We start from the raw sequence: 16247 nt of genomic DNA on the forward strand, positions 1-16247 counted from the left end.
TAGGAAGGAGCTTTGGGAGTATTAATAAGAATTCATTTTACTATCATCCTTCGTATAGGTTTCAAACAAATTTTGTATTATGAAAGTTTTTTCCACAACAAAAAGTGCTTACAACACTTAAGTGACTTTCCACTGCCCTGAGTGAAAAGTTCAAATTCCTTAGCTCAGTTTACCAAGAAAGTCTTTCATTATCTGGCCCCTGCTTCTCTCTTCCTCTCATACACTACTGCCCACCTCACAGCCTAAATTCCAGGACTAACAAGCTCCTTACTCTTGTCTCTTTCAAAAACATCTATTCCCTCTATCTCAAGCAGTTTTCCCTCTCTGCTTACATGGCTAATCTCTACTCACCATTCAGGTCAAAGCAAACCTACCTCTTAAGGAAATCTTTTCTGATACTCCAAGACAGAGGCAAGCTGCCCACCTGTGTACCTCCCAACATCCTATTCTTCCCCATCACAGCTCTTACTTGATGTACACCCCAGCAGACTCTAGGCATCATGAGAACATGGACTATTCCCATCTTATTTACCATTTTAACCTGTCTTCCCAGTATAGTGCCTAGCACATAGTACATCCTCAGTAAACATTTGATAATCAAAAGGTATGAACACCTGCTTTCTAGTCTTCCAACTCCTCACATATCTATATCTCCTTCAATTTTCTTTCCTTTCTTGTCTTTCTCTGTGATCATCATTCTCATAAATGGTTAGCTGTTTACACAGTGTTCCCAAATTTATATCCTTATCCTTCCCTGAGTATCTCAATTAATAAATATTCAACTCACAGGGGACTTCCCTGATGGTCCGATGGTTAAGAATCCACCTGCCAATGCAGGGGACACTGGTTTGCTACCTGGTCCAGAAACTAAGATTCCACATGCCGAGGGGCAACTAAGTTCATGTGGCACAACCACTGAAGGCCTTGCGCCCTACAGCCTGTGTACGCAACAAGAGAAGCCACCACAATGAGAAGCCCACACACCACAATTAGAGAAAAGCCCGTCAGCAACAACAAAGAACCCATCTGCCACAAGGAAGACAGTACAGCTCACCCTCAAATTCAACGAACAAATTCTATGCTATAATTTAACAGATCTTCATCTCCAGGCCTGACCTATGGCTCCAAATACCTTCTGGATTCAATCTCCTGTTATCTCCCTACATGCCTTTACATTAAAGAAGCTCAGAAATTCTCAATATCTTCTTAACGGACTTTATATTCTCAAGTTTCCCAATTTGTGTATATTTCCCACTGCCTGAAATGCCCTTCTTCTCTTCTACCTTTAAGTCTCGGCTCAAATGTCTCTCTAGCCTTTATTAGGCAATGTTCCCACAGCAGTCTATTCTTACTTCTACTGTAGAATTTATCATACTTTTTTGAAATTATGTTTAGGTGTCTACTCTGCAAGATTTTGAGATCTTAGATAGAAGGGACTCTCTCCTTCATGCTTTTATCTCCAGCATATATATATAGTAAAGTGAAAATGAAAGTCACCCAGTTGTGTCTGACTACTTGAAACCTCATGGACTATACACTCCATGGAATTCTTCAGGCCAGAATACTGGAGTGGGTAACCTTTCCCTTCTCCAGCAGATCTTCCTGACCCAGGAATCAAACGGGGGTCTCCTGCATTCCAGGCAGATTCTTTACCAACTGAGCTATGAGGGAAGTCCATATATAAAGTGCCTATTAAAAAGTCCCAAATAAATGCTTCCTGAATAAACCACTGTTTCTAATAATTAAAAGACAGGAGCATGACCCGAAAAGGTTGCCTAAATCTATTTTCTAAAGAAGGTAATCAATTTCTCTGTTCCTGTATTAAACAGAATATCTACTAAATGGTTTTTCAAGAACTGAAAATTTACATACTATGAAAATAAAAGAAATGTAAAATGAAAAAAAACTATTCATTCCCAGAGGACAGATTAGGGTCTGGGCCCAGGACCAAAAGATCCAGGTAAAGGTGAGGTTTGGGTGAAACTATTTAGTTCACAGCAATTCCCGTGATCTTTTCCAAAACCTTGAGATTATCTCAATATCAATTTTTGGTATAGGCCAACTCTAAAGCAAGGTCAATCTAGTTTCGTTCAGGATTTTCATGGCCACCCTAGAATAGACAGACCTCCAACTACAGAGCCAGACCAGAGCGCAAGTGATTTTGGAAACAAGGAATAGAGTGACTTGCTATTTACTACTCAGCTTAAAATGCTGTGCAACTATTCAGATAATCTTCCTGGAAGATGCAGCTCCAAGTTATCAGCCGCATGCAGATCATTAAGATGTACCTTCATCCTTCCAAATCCTAATGTAATGAAACAAAGTCGAAGTGTACAGAATTCACTGCCAATATTCAACGTGTCTCCTACTTTCTCTTTAAGTGAATACCTATCCTTTTCTCATCTTTACTGGACCTCCTTTAATTTGGCATTGAGTATCATCTTATTTTCACAAGATCATTTTATTTTACAATATTTCTCTGTTGTTTCTCTGCAAACAAATACTTTAACACCAAAAAACATGGGAAAAAAAGAAATTTCTAAACATCCATTAGTGAGAAATATGATACCTCCTTCTGCTGGCAAGGATGTTTCATAGTTTAATCTCAGAAGGGAGGATAAGTAATGGGAGGGAGAAGAAAGAAACATAATTTTAAAAGCCATATTTACCCAAAGACAAGGAGAAATTTGTCAAGATACTCAGAAACTAAAAGGGCAAGGAGGCAGAAAAAAAGATATGCCAAAGTGAGAAAAACAGGAAAAAAAGAAGATTCTGTCAGGGAGAGGAGTTCCCAAGAACCCCAGCTTGGGGCCCCTCCAGTGTGGCCCTAAATTCAGACCTACACAAATTTGGGATCTGTAGAGTAACTTCATTCCATAGTGCCACTGAAATTACTTTGAATGGGCTGGAAAGGGTCCATGGGATTTTCTGATTATCACTTCTACTGAAACTTATTATTACTCTTCATCTATCTGAACTATGAGATTTCATAATTCCAGAGTTTTCAGGATATAATGTGCATTTGTCTCTCTTTCATAGCTAGCTAATCTTGAACAATGTATTTAAATTTCATTCAGGTTTGTTTAGTCTTTTCCCCCTTCTAAATTATGTAAAGGAAGTTGGTGTGAAAGTTTTTACTTTTTACTCCTGTAGGTTTGTCTTTAGCAACTCAAAGATTGCATTTTTCTCATTCCTGTAGTGAAAGTGAAGTGTAAAGGAAAAAGAAAGCCAGGTTACTTAGACTCCTGATAACACTGCTTACTGCTAGCTCTGTGACCTTGAGCAAATCGCTGAAAAGCCTGGAGCCTCAGATTCCAAAACTGTAAAATGGGGATAATGAATAACTTCATTCTGCAGTTATTGTGAGTAAAAAGAATCAAGGGAACCACCTTATTAGAATATAAGCTCCAGAGAAAAGGAATAGTGAATATCTTGAACTTTGCTGATTCTCGCTCACATGCACACGCATGAGCACACACACCCACACACACCCAGCCTAAAGCAATAATAATTAACACATAGTGGGCGCTCAATAAATATTTAACGAAAAAATATCAATACTAGTGTCCCCATTCCTCTCGTTGACATTAATCCTTCTCCCATAATCATAATTTTTTCTCTTCTGTCTTCTATTATTGTCTAAAGCCTTCAGGACATTCTGTTTTGTCGTTTGAAGAGGCTTCCTCCCTCTCATTGGCTATTATTAACTAGACACCATTCAGAGACACTACCTTTGGAAGTAATTTCTCTAATTCCACCCACCTTTCATTTCTAACGCGTCGGGGGTGGAGCCAGAGTCAGAACATAAGATTCTCACCAATTCATGGACCTTTTCCCACAGTCACTGATTTGTGTTTAACGACCCTGAAGCCCTTAACTCAGCCCTTCCCAGAAAATAACTTTCAGGAGACATCGCAGTCTCTCTTCGCTAACAAGAGACTCCTGTGTAAGAAATCCTCCGCTCTCAAAAGTTAAGGCGTCGGTTACGCTCGCCCCCCGCTGAATGGAACAGAGTCCTGTGAAAGAGACACTCAACTTGGGCAGACTGGAGGGATTTCAGAATCCTTCAGGTTGAGCAACGGCCAGTCACTTCAGGACCTGGCCAAGCTCGTCAGACTACTGCTCTAAGAAAGCAGCGCTCCTCAATCCCTGGAGGGAAGCTAAGGGGCGCGGCCGTCTACAGGGCCTGGTGGGGGACACCGTCAAGTCCATGATAACATGTGGAAACTGCACAGACCCCGAGACCGAACCCATCAAGCCACGACTACAACCATCTACCTACCTACAACGCGCCTCCGTTTATCCCCCAACAAATACCGGACCCTAAGAAAGGAACAAGGCTCGCCCCCACCCCATAAATCACACAACCGGTGCCTACTTACTGGCTGCGCGAGCATCTCTTTCACCCTCATTGGCTCTCCGGGGCGCAAAACCCTCCTCTACGAGGGAACCCTCCCGTACGGCGGCACCCCCATCCTAACCACCTCTACCGGGCTACCAAAAAGCCTGGTCCCCACCTCCACCCAGGAATCGCGACTCCCAAGGCAGCCGAGGCTTTGCCTCCAAGGACTTACTGTGTAGTAGGAGAGCAGCCCTGCATTGTAGTCCAGCACGAACCAACGGTACTGCCAGCCCTTCATTACGTTAGTCCATTTACTCAGCGGCCCTTCCATGATGGACGCCATCTTGGGAGCCGCCAATGACAACAAACGGCCTGACGTCACGCGCCTATAAGGCTTTCAACATTCGGTGGGCGTGGTCATCGCCGACAGAGGCGTGCCTAGGGCGGGGCCAGCAACTGCTTCCCGCCTTGGTGGACTCGGGGACCCACGCCTCCAGCTATAAAACTCAAAAAACCGATTTTCTTTGGGAGTCTGTTGTGTGTAGGACTCCGTGCCCCAAATGTGAAGAATTCAAGCATGAATACTGAAGTTAAGATTACTTATTAACGTAGATAATTTTACTGCCCATTACTTTGCCGACTAAGGTCCGACTAAGGTCCGTCTAAGTCAAGGCTATGGTTTTTCCTGTGGTCATGTATGGATGTGAGAGTTGGACTGTGAAGAAGGCTGAGCGCCGAAGAATTGATGTTTTTGAACTGTGGTGTTGGAGAAGACTCTTGAGAGTCCCTTGAACTGCAAGGAGATCCAACCAGTCCATTCTGAAGGAGATCAGTCCTGGTATTTCTTTGGAAGGAATGATGCTAAAGCTGAAGCTCCAGTACTTTGGCCACCTCATGCGAAGAGTTGACTCATTGGAAAAGACTCTGATGCTGGGAGGGATTGGGGGCAGGAGGAGAAGGGGACGACCCAGGATGAGATGGCTGGATGGCATCACGGACTCGATGGACATGAGTCTGAGTGAACTCCGGGAGTTGGTGATGGACAGGGAGGCCTGGCGTGCTGTGATTCATGGGGTCACAAAGAGTCGGACACGACTGAGCAACTGAACTGAACTGAATGATACCTTACACATGCAAATAATTTCACATCTGATATTCATTTAAGCAATTATTTCACAAACCCATTCATTTAATAAATATTTTTTGTTTTGTGCTAGATACTCTTAGGCTTGGGGGTTCAGCAAAGACTTCATGAGGCGAAAAGGCAATAAAAAAAATAGTAAATTATATAGTATATGACAATTTGGTAATTTGGAGACAAATTAAGCAAGTAAAGAGGCAAAGGGTAAGGGGCTGCAATTTTAAATTCCCAAATTGTGAAGGCCTGAGTGAGAAGGTAACTTTTGAGCAAAGACCTGAAGAAAGAGGAGGGAGGCTGGCAAAGGAACAGCAAATTGTTCTTCGTAAGTAGAGTAGTGAGCCAGGGAGAAAGTAGTTGGAGACAAGGTCAGAGAAGTAAGAGCAGATTTCTTAGAGCCTATAAAGACAATGGAAGTATTGTCCGAGTATATTGAGACAATCTTTGAGGTCCTGGCAATGCAACACTGAAGGAGACAAACAGATTCCTATTTAAGAGTTAAGAGTTTAAATTCTGTGATGGAAAGCAAACACAAAACAAGTAAACATGAAAAATATCTAATAGTGATGAATGTCTTGTGGAGAATTTAAGTAAGTGGATGTAATAGGAAGCCAATGGGTAGCTACTTTTAAAGTGTATAATTGAGTGGTTGTGTAAGGCATCCCAGGAAAGGGCATTGAGATGTGAAGGATAAGGGAACTAAGAAGCAGGGCACTGGCTAGAAGTGGCTGTGAAGTCAACAGAGAGGTTTGTGCTGTGAATCTCTATTTGCTGATAACAGAAGCTCTAGGAAAAAAGAATATCACTGAAGGAGGTAGATAAAGAGAACCTATTTACTAGCTAATCAAGTTGGGTAAAGATCTAAAGATCAAATTATTTATGCTGATATCCTTTTTCTGTTTCATTGAGCTATAATTGACATACAACATTGTATGAATTTAAGATGTGCATGATTTGGGAATTTCCCTGGTGGAACAGTGGTTAATGCCATGCTCCCAATGCAGTTGGCGTGAGTTCAAGGATCCCTGGAAGGGGAGCTAAGATCCCATGTGCCATGTAGTGTGGCCAAAAAAACCCCCAAAGATATGCATGTGTATATTGTGAAATGATTACCACATTACATTTAGTTAACTCATCACCTCACCTCAAAATTTTTTTTTCTTGTGATAAGAATTTTTACTCTCTTAGCAGCTCTCAAATATATAATACAGTATTATAACTATAGTAACCATGCTTCACACTACATTCCTACAACTTACTTATTTCATAACTAGAACTTTTTGCCTTTTGACCAACTTTTAGTTTCATGTAGTCCCCTTGCTTATTTTTGCTTTTGTTGCTTTGTGCTTTAGGTGTCATATCCAAAAAAAATCATTGCCCAGGCTGATTTCAAGAAGCTTTCCTGTATGTTTTCTTCTGGGAGTTTTATGGTTTCAGGTCTTACAAGTAAGTCTCTAACTGATCTTGAGTTAATTGTTGTGAATGGTTTAAAATAAGGATCTAGTTTTAATCTTCTTCATATGAATTGGCACCATTCGTTGCAAAGACTACTTTTTCCCTAATGAATGAGCATTCTTGGCTCTCGTGTCAAAGATTAGTTGATTGTATATACATGGGTTTATTTCTGTATTCTTGATTCTGTTCCATTGGCCTATGCATCTGTTTTCATGGCAGTGTCATACTGTTTTGATTACTATAGCTTTGTAATATAGTTTGAAACCAGGGTGTAAGATGCCTACAGCCATGTTATTCTTTCTCAGGATTGCTTTGGCTTTTCAGACTCTTTTGTGGTTCCAAATGAATTTTAGGATTTTTTTTTTCTATCTTTGTAAAAAACGCCACTGGAATCTTGAGAGGAATTTCACTGAATCTATAAGAGGCTTTGGATATATGAACATTTTAACAGTATTAATTCTTCTGATTCATGAACACAAAACATCTTTCTATTTATACATTCCTCTTCCAGTTTCTTTGATTTATACATTCCTCTTCCAGTTTCCAGTTTTATAATTTGTAGTATACAGATCTTTTACCTCCTTGGTTAGATTTATTTTTAAGTATTTTATTGTTTTTGTTGCTATAAAATGATGTCCCATAGGGTTAACAGAAGCTGGAGCCTAAACAGAAGACCTTGAGTGTGTCTTACAGAACAGCAGTTTATAACCTGCCGTCGCTGATCAGGTCTGCTTCCAGTTTGTTTGATTTATTTTTCCCTTTCTCTAACTTCATACCCTCCAAGCTTAACATAGCCTAGGTAATATGTCACCATACTACTTCTCTTTTTAAAACATTTTTGTTTATTTATGGCTGTGCTGGGTCTTTTTTGCTGCCTATGGGCTTTCTCTATTTGTAGTGTGTGGGCTTCTCATTGCGGTGGCTTCTCTTGTTGCAGATCATGGGCTCCAGAGCGTGCAGGCTTCAGTGTACAGACCAGTAGTTGCAGCTCATGGGCTCAGTAGTTGTGGTGCCCAAGCTTCGTTGCCCAGAGGCAGGTGGACTCTTCCCAGATCAGGGATTGAACCATGTCTCCTGCAGTGGCAGGTGGATTCTTTACCACTGGACCGCCAGGGAAGTCCCACCACACACTTCTTAACACTCCTATAGATAACACTTCTGGCATGTGGATCACTATGGTAACAGGAGATTAAGTTGTTTTCCAGAAATTTGGAGTTGGTTTTTGCCTAGTTCCAACTGGCTAAGACTAGTGGAGACCACTGACCCTAAAACTGGGCCTGCTCAAAACACTGATTACCTCACCTTTTCCTTACCTCCAATCACATTTCCTCACACCTAAAATCACCCTGCTTCTTTATTCCATAAACGTCACAGACCTGTCCTCTTCAGGGAGACAGATCTGAAATTTGTTCTCCTGTCTCCTTGCTTGGCTGCCTTGTGAACAAACTCTTTCTTTACTGCAAAGCTTTGTGTTTTACTTTAGCTTTCAGTCAGGCAAACAAACCTCATTTGGTAACACTATTGTAAATGGGATTGTCTTTTTTGCATATGATTTATTGTTAGTGTAGAGAAACATTGGGGCTTCCCCAGTGGCTCAGAAGTAAAGAATCTGCTTAAGTGCAGGAGATGTAGGTACTATCCCTGGGTTGGGAAGATCTCCTGGAGAAGGAAATGGCAACCCATTCCAGTTTTCTTGCTTGGAAAATCCCATGGACAGAGGTGCCTGGCGGGCTACAGTCCATGGGGTTGCAAAGAGTCAGACATGACTTAGCGCCTAAAAGCAACAACAAATAGAAACATTCTGATTTTTGTATATTTATTTGTATCCTGTAACTTTACTGAATTTGGTGATAAGATCTAACTTTTTTTGTGGAGTCTTTATGGTGACTGCAGCCATGAAATTAAAAGACGCTTACTCCTTGGAAGAAAAGTTATGACCAACCTAGATAGTATATTCAAAAGCAGAGACATTACCTTGCTGACTAAGGTCTGTCTAGTCAAGGCTATGGTTTTTCCAGTAGTCATGTATGGATGTGAGAGTTGGACTGTGAAGAAGGCTGAGTGCCGAAGAATTGATGCGTTTGAACTGTGGTGTTGGAGAAGACTCTTGAGAGTCCCTTGGACTGCAAGGAGATCCAACCAGTCCATTCTGAAGGAGATCAACCCTGGGATTTCTTTGGAAGGAATGATGCTAAAGCTGAAGCTCCAGTACTTTGGCCACCTCATGCGAAGAGTTGACTCATTGGAAAAGACTCTGATGCTGGGAGGGATTGGGGGCAGGAGGAGAAGGGGACGACCCAGGATGAGATGGCTGGATGGCATCATGGACTCGATGGACGTGAGTCTGAGTGAACTCCGGGAGATGGTGATGGACAGGGAGGCCTGGTGTGCTGCGATTCATGGGGTCGCAAAGAGTCGGACACGACTGAGCGACTGAACTGAACTGAACTTAGGATTTTCTGTATATAAAATCATATCATCTGCAAACAGAAATTTTTATTTCTTCCTCTCTGATTTGGGTGCCTTTTACCTGCCTGATTTCTCTGACTAAGATTTCCAGTACTATGTTGCATAGGAGTGATGAGATTGGGTGCCCTTGTCTTGTTCCTAACCTTTGAGTAAAACTTTTCAAGTTTTCACCATGTGGTATGATGTTGCCATAGGTTTGTCATACATGGCCTCTACTATGGTGCAGTATATTCCTTCTATACCAAATTTGTTGAGAGTTCTTATCATGAATGGATATTGAGCCTTGTCAAATGCTTTAGGAAAAAAGCATTTATTGTGATGATCTTATAGTTTTTATTTTTCATTGTATTAATGTAATATGTCATGCTTATTAATTTGCATGTTGAACCACCCTTGCATCCCAGAGATGCATCTCACCAGATTACTGTGTATGATTGTTTGAATCATACAGTTGAATTTGATCTGCTAGTATTTTGTTGAGAATTTTTACATGTATATTCAGGGGGATCTTGGCCTGTAGTTTTTTTGCTTTCTTGTTGTGGTTCTGGCTTTGGTTTTAATAATATAATGCTGGTTTTGTAAAATGAGTCTTGGTGTATTCCCTTCTGTTCAGTTCTTTTTGAAGGGTTGAGAAAGATTGGCATTAATTTTTCTTTGAATGTTTGGTGAAATTCACCAGTAAAATCAGAAACAGGGATACTTCATCCATAGCAACAAAAGGGAGAGCAGAGAGTATGGGTTCAAATGCCATGGATTTGTAGTTTGGTGGCAGAGAGATGAATAAGCATCTATCTGCTTTTAGTTGAGCTCAAAGCTTAGTGGTTAAGAATGTGGACTCTGATGCCACACAACCTAGGTTTGAATCCTCAGACCCATCAGTTAATAACTACATGACATTAGGCAAGTTTCCTCACTTCTCTGTGCCTCTGTTTCTCCATCTTTAAAATGTGGATTATAAAAGGTTGCCTTCAGGATTAAATGAGCTCATATATGTGAGGACCTTAGAACAATAATACTAAGCAATTTATATATTCTAGTTCTTAAATCTTTCTGAAAGAAATATGGCATAAAATAAAAGAGGGGAAGGTTTGAAAGACAACCCTCAGAATGGGAAAAAATAATAGCAAATGAAACAACTGACAAAGGATTAATTTCCAAAATATACAAGCAGCTCGTACAACTCAATGCCAGAAAAACAAACAACCCAATCAAAAAGCAGGAAAAAGACCTAAATAGACATTTCTCCAAAGATGACATACAGATGGCCAATAAACATGTGAAAAGATGCTCAACATCACTCATTATTAGAGAAATGCAAATCAAAACTATCACACCAGTCAGAATGGCCATCATCAAAAAGTCTACAAACAATAAATGCTGGAGAGGGTGTGGAGAAAAGAGAAACGCTCTTGCACTGTTAGTGGGAATGTAAATTGATACAGCCGCTGTGGAAGACCATATGGAGATTCCTTAAAAAACTAGGAATAAAACCACCATATGACCCAGCAATCCCACTCCTAGGCATATACCCCAAGGAAACCAAAATTGAAAAAGACACATATATCCCATTGTTCATTGCAGCACTATTTACAATAGCTAGAACATGGAAGCAACCTAGATGTCCATCGACAGATGAATGGATAAAGAAGTTGTGGTACATAAACACAATGGAATGTTAATCAGCCATAAAAAGGAACGCCTTTGAGTCAGTTCTGATGAGGTGGATGAATGAACCTAGAACCTATTATACAGAGTAAAGTGAGTCAGAAAGAGAAAGATAAATAGGGCAAGGAGAACGTTGAGGATGAGAGACTGTCTGTGTCCCTGGAAGCCTAACTTGCTATTGAATATGAGGCCCTTGCAGAGGAAGTTGGTTGCCCTCTGACTAGAGTGTGGAGAGACTGTGTTGACAGTGGAAGGGCCAAGCACTGTCTGTTAGCAGGAAGTGCCAGGGAGTCCTGGGTAGGTGGGTGCTGGGGTGCATCTTCATCAGAGCACGTGCCACGGAGGAGTCTGCACTCCCCACCTCCAGGTGTAGGACCCAGTGCAGCCGGAGGGGAGGGTGCATGCTCACACCTTGGGGGCAGAGCAGGGGGTGAGGCAGACATCACTGTTGGAATGCGAACAACGGATGCAAGGACAAGTCTCTCTCTGAATTCCTCTCTAAAAGAACCTGGCCAATCGGAGAAGAAAACATTTTCATCATCAAGATGGGCTATTTGGGAAGGAAGTCTGTTATCTTCCCATATTTATTCAATAATAAAGTCAGGTTTTTAAACCTTGACAATGCGCCACATCTGTGAGTACAAAGCACTTCCCAGGAGACTGTGATTTACATCCATGCTTCTGCCATTTTATAGGAGAAGCTGCTTTGTGATTTGTCATTGAAACAAGGTTGCAAACACATCCACAGAGAGAATTTGAGTCTGTGTCACTTGTATTATCATATCCCAGGTGCCTGAATGGCCACCCCTGGGGGCGCGTCACATGGGACAGCCTGGGAGGAGACTTCTTCCGGCTCATGTGTGCCTCTAGGAAGCAACAGCAGAGCCAACTCGGTTTAAAAAATGTAAACTGGGATTTCCCTGGTGGTCCAGTGGTTAAGACTTCCCCTTCAGATGTAGGAAGTGTGGGTTCCATCCCTGGTGGCGGAAGCAAGAGTCCACATGCTTTGAGGCCAAAAAAACTGAAATATGAACCAGAAACAATACTGTAACAGATTCAATAAAGACTTTAAAAATGGCCCACATCAAAAACAAAATAAAAACTAACATGCATCAGGTTTTACTGTAGATACATGTATACAAGGACTTCCCTGGTGGCTTAGTGGTAAAAAAAATATGCCTGCAATGCAGAAGACTCAGGTTCAATCCCTGGGTCAGGAAGATCCCTTGGAAAAGGGCATAGTAACCCACTCTAGTACTCTTGCCTAGAGAATCCCATGGACAGAGAAGCCTGGCAGGCTGCAGTCCATAGGGTCGCACAGAGTCGGACACAACTGAAGCGACTAAGCAGCAGCATCAACACCTATATATGGAATCTAGAAAAATGGTACTGAAGAATTTATTTACAGGGCAGCAGTGGAGAAACAGAAATAGAGAATAGATTATGGACATGGGGAGAGGGGAGGAGAGGGTGAAATGTATGGAAAGAGTAACATGGAAACTTACATTACCATGTGTAAAATAGATATCCAACAGGAATTTGCTGTAAGGCTCAGGAAACTCAAACAGGGGCTCTGTGTCAATCAAGAGGCATGGGATGGCGCAGGAGATGGGAGGGAGGTTCAAATGGGAGGGGATATATGTATACGTATGGCTGACTCATGTTGAGGTTTGACAGAAAATAACAAAATTCTGTAAAGCAATTATCCTTCAATAAATAAAGAAAAGAGGGGAAGGTTTGAAAAGGTCATTTCAGAGAATGAGAAAGCAATAGAAGTAGAGTAGGATTGCTGGGCAGTGTTGCATGCCCATTTAAGATTTATGGTCATGAATTTAAAGTGAGACCAGTCAACAGGGATATCAGCTTTTTTTCAGCAATGTCATGTTGAAGAATAAAGAGCAACAGGGTAAGCTCAGAGTGTGTAGAGAGATGAATTTATCCAACTGAGTCAAGTGACAGGAGAGGACAATTGAGTTTACAGTGATATCCAGGGCTGTGATTATGATTATAAAACCTAGTTTAAGTAAGGAAGGAAGTGAGAACAAGAGATGAAAGAAGGATAAAACTACAAATCTTACTAAGGTCAAGGAAGCCCTGGAATAGGAATAGGTAACCTGGAAGGGTAAGGAGTGGTGACTGAAAGATGATGGGACACCTGAAGTCAAGATTTTGGAAGCGAAACAGTTACTGATGAGGGCAAAGACCACATCACGATGAGATACGACCACAGCCATAGATTATTGAGGTCAGTTAGAAGAACAGATTTGAGGATGAGGAGGTCCAGGAACTAGAAGTGAAAGAGTTTAAAGCATTGTCCTAGGACATGTTGAGAATAATGACAAGAACAGTAGTGTAAAAAAAGTGAGAGCTCAGGGCTAAAATCACCATTGAATGAGGACTAATGCCCAGAGGATGGGTAGATGATAGCAACAAAGCAGAATAGCAGGGGATGAAGTACAATGGCAAGGTCTTAAAGAAGCTAAGGTTTATGAAGGAGGGGAAATGGATTAGAGGCAGCAAAGGGAACATTTAGTCTTAACACCCCTTTTAGTTGATAGAAAATGAACCCAAGAGACTACAAGTTTAAATAGCAATGCTGTAATTCACCACAGAATTATTGAGTGCTTCCTGTGTATCAGGCACTAGGCTAGACATTGCTATTACTAAAAAGAGTAAGATCCTTCCCCTAAACATGAGGGGTCTGAAACAGAAAAACAATATATAAACAGACAATAACAAGACAGAGTGATGAATACTTTACACTTCTTCCTAATTCACTTTCACGATTCCTAGATACATAAACATTTAGTTTAGCAGCCCCCTGTACAGACCAAATAAAAGATATTATGGAAGAAGCTAGAAGGTATATAACTATGTATTGTTTCTCTTCCATTTTAAATGTAGTCTCCGTGAGAGTAGAGATTTTGTCTCACAACTGTATCTGCAGTAACCAAAGCAGAACCTGAAACATGGTTGGGGTTCTCCCTCTTTCTTCTCTTGCAAAGAGCTTCTGATCTAGTTTGATTCAGCAGTTCAATGTATTAAAATCATATGGCATGAAAGACATTGGTTCAATGATATGTGGATATAGTCCCTGCCCTCAGGGAGCTTCTAAGCTAGTGGGAAGGATGGGCCACACACATGAAAGTCAGAGTAAAATGAAAGAGGTGCAAAGAAAATGCAACTGGAAATCATAGAAAGAAGAAACCTGGTCAAGGAATGGAAATTGATGTTCAAATAGCAGAAGTGCTTGTTAGGAAAAGCCATTTTCATAGTTATTGAAACCATATTACATAAGATGTTTCCTACATACGAGTCACTTTGTTCTATTGCAATTCGAGTTCTTCATACTATTCGTTACAAACTATAATTTGTCTTCTTTAAGGAATGCCACAGATAGCAATATACACGAGGAATATTTTCTATATCCCTATTTACTGACTTTTCTATACTTTTCTGTAAATAGCAGCAAAATGGAATAAAAAGAACTTGACCCTAGAATTAAAGAGATGAGCATGAGGTATCCTGGATCTGCTGTTTTGGCTGTGGGACATTGGGTAAGCCTTTGTAGGACTGAAATTTCTCTTCTGTAAACATGAAGGTAATGAAGGTAATATCTAATTTAAGTATTTAGAGAGAACATATCTAAAAGAGATAGCAGCCAGTAAAATCACTTTGCAGTTTCCCCCTTCCTTCCTTTCTTTGGGGGATCCTCTTTCTTAAATACAATTCAACAGTTTGTTAAGAACAAGACACATGTTTAGCACCTTCAACAAAGATAAAGATGAAGAGCTAGTTCCTATCCAGTAGCTAGTCAGGGGCATGAAACATCTGTGCAACCAAAGTAATAGAAAGCTACTCTGGATATACATGTGTTTTTCTCACTAATTCTATTTATTTTCTACCTTGTGCCAGGGACTGTGCCATGAACTAAACCAGAAGTATGTACCTTATCACATTTAACCCTATCACAATAACCCTATGAATGTGTTCATCTCCATATTTTACAAATAAGGAAAATGAGGTTCAAAGAAATTAACCAACTTACCCAGGTACCTATAACTATTAATTGGTGAGTATTTAAGTCCAGGGCTTCCCAAGTGGCACGAGAGGTAACGAACCTGCCTGCCAATGTAGGAGGCATAAGAGATGTGGGTTTGATCCCTGGGTGAGGAAGATCCCCTGGAGTAGGGCATGATAACTCACTCCAATGTTGTTGCCTGGAGAACCCCAGGGACAGAGGAGTCTGGTGGGCTACAGTCCTTTGGGTCTCAGAATCGGAAATGACTGAAGCAACTTAGCACACACGCCTCTAAGTCCAATGTAAACACGTCTGTCTTTTCATTATGCTACATAGCCTCACCAAAAGACACTACACACTTCAAAAAGAAAACTTAAAATTCTAAGAACATTTTTCAGCAGAAAACCTCATGTTGCTGATGTCTTTTGACATGAACAAAGTGTTGGGATCTTGAAATATGTTTCAGACTGTTAAAAGCTTTACATTGTGTCAATTACTACTTTTCCATTGGCTTCTTAAGAGCACCAATCAGATCATATTCATCTCTGTGGCTCAATTAGTCCAACGCCTGGCACACAGAGATACTTAAAAATTGTTATTTGACTCAGTTATGTGGCTTCCCTGGTGGCTCAGAGGTTAAAGTGTCTGTCTCCAATCCAGGAGACCCGGGTTCGATCCCTGGGTCGGGAGGATCCCCTGGAGAAGGAAATGGCAACCCACTCCAGTATTCTTGCCTGGAGAATCCAATGGACAGAGGAGCCTGGTGGGCTACAGTCCATGGGCTCGCAAACAGTTGGACATGCCTGAGGGACTTCACTTTTACTTTCATGTGCTCTATTAAAACTGACTCACTGGGACTTCCCTGGGAGTCCAGTGGTTAGTGAAGGAAGGTTACACGGCTCAAAATAGCCTGGAGTTGAAACTCCCTTCCTGGTCCTCCCCACCAATCTATGAAAAACAAAGAACTCTCTCACCCAAGGAGGGGAAAAAATGGACATTAAGGTTGATTACGCCCAGCTCCCAGCCAGTCCTAGCCCCTGGCCAATCTCCAGAATCCCGTGCCCCAGCAGTTTAAGAGATAACTACTCCGAACAACCTTGGAGAAGAACAGGCCCCCTTAAGACAGTAGATTTCCACATATATGCCTATATATACTT

At 41.2% G+C, this 16247-nt stretch overlaps 1 protein-coding gene across 3 annotated transcripts in view; it reads right to left on the reverse strand.

The window, feature by feature from the left end:
- The window catches only part of OSBPL9 (oxysterol binding protein like 9), a 273396-nt gene that overhangs the window by 167616 nt on the left and 89533 nt on the right, over positions 1-16247 (reverse strand). For 2 of the 3 annotated variants that reach the window (XM_052638143.1, XM_052638142.1), the window contains exon 1: positions 4575-4685. The exons of the other annotated variant lie outside the window; for it this stretch is intronic. In XM_052638143.1, the coding sequence (XP_052494103.1) occupies positions 4575-4685 (111 nt within the window). Of the gene's footprint in view, positions 1-4574; positions 4686-16247 lie in introns of those variants that run through there. 3 annotated transcript variants of the gene reach the window in all.

The sequence above is a fragment of the Budorcas taxicolor genome, chromosome 3 (genome assembly GCF_023091745.1).
Source record: "Budorcas taxicolor isolate Tak-1 chromosome 3, Takin1.1, whole genome shotgun sequence".
Classification (NCBI taxonomy): domain Eukaryota; kingdom Metazoa; phylum Chordata; class Mammalia; order Artiodactyla; family Bovidae; genus Budorcas; species Budorcas taxicolor.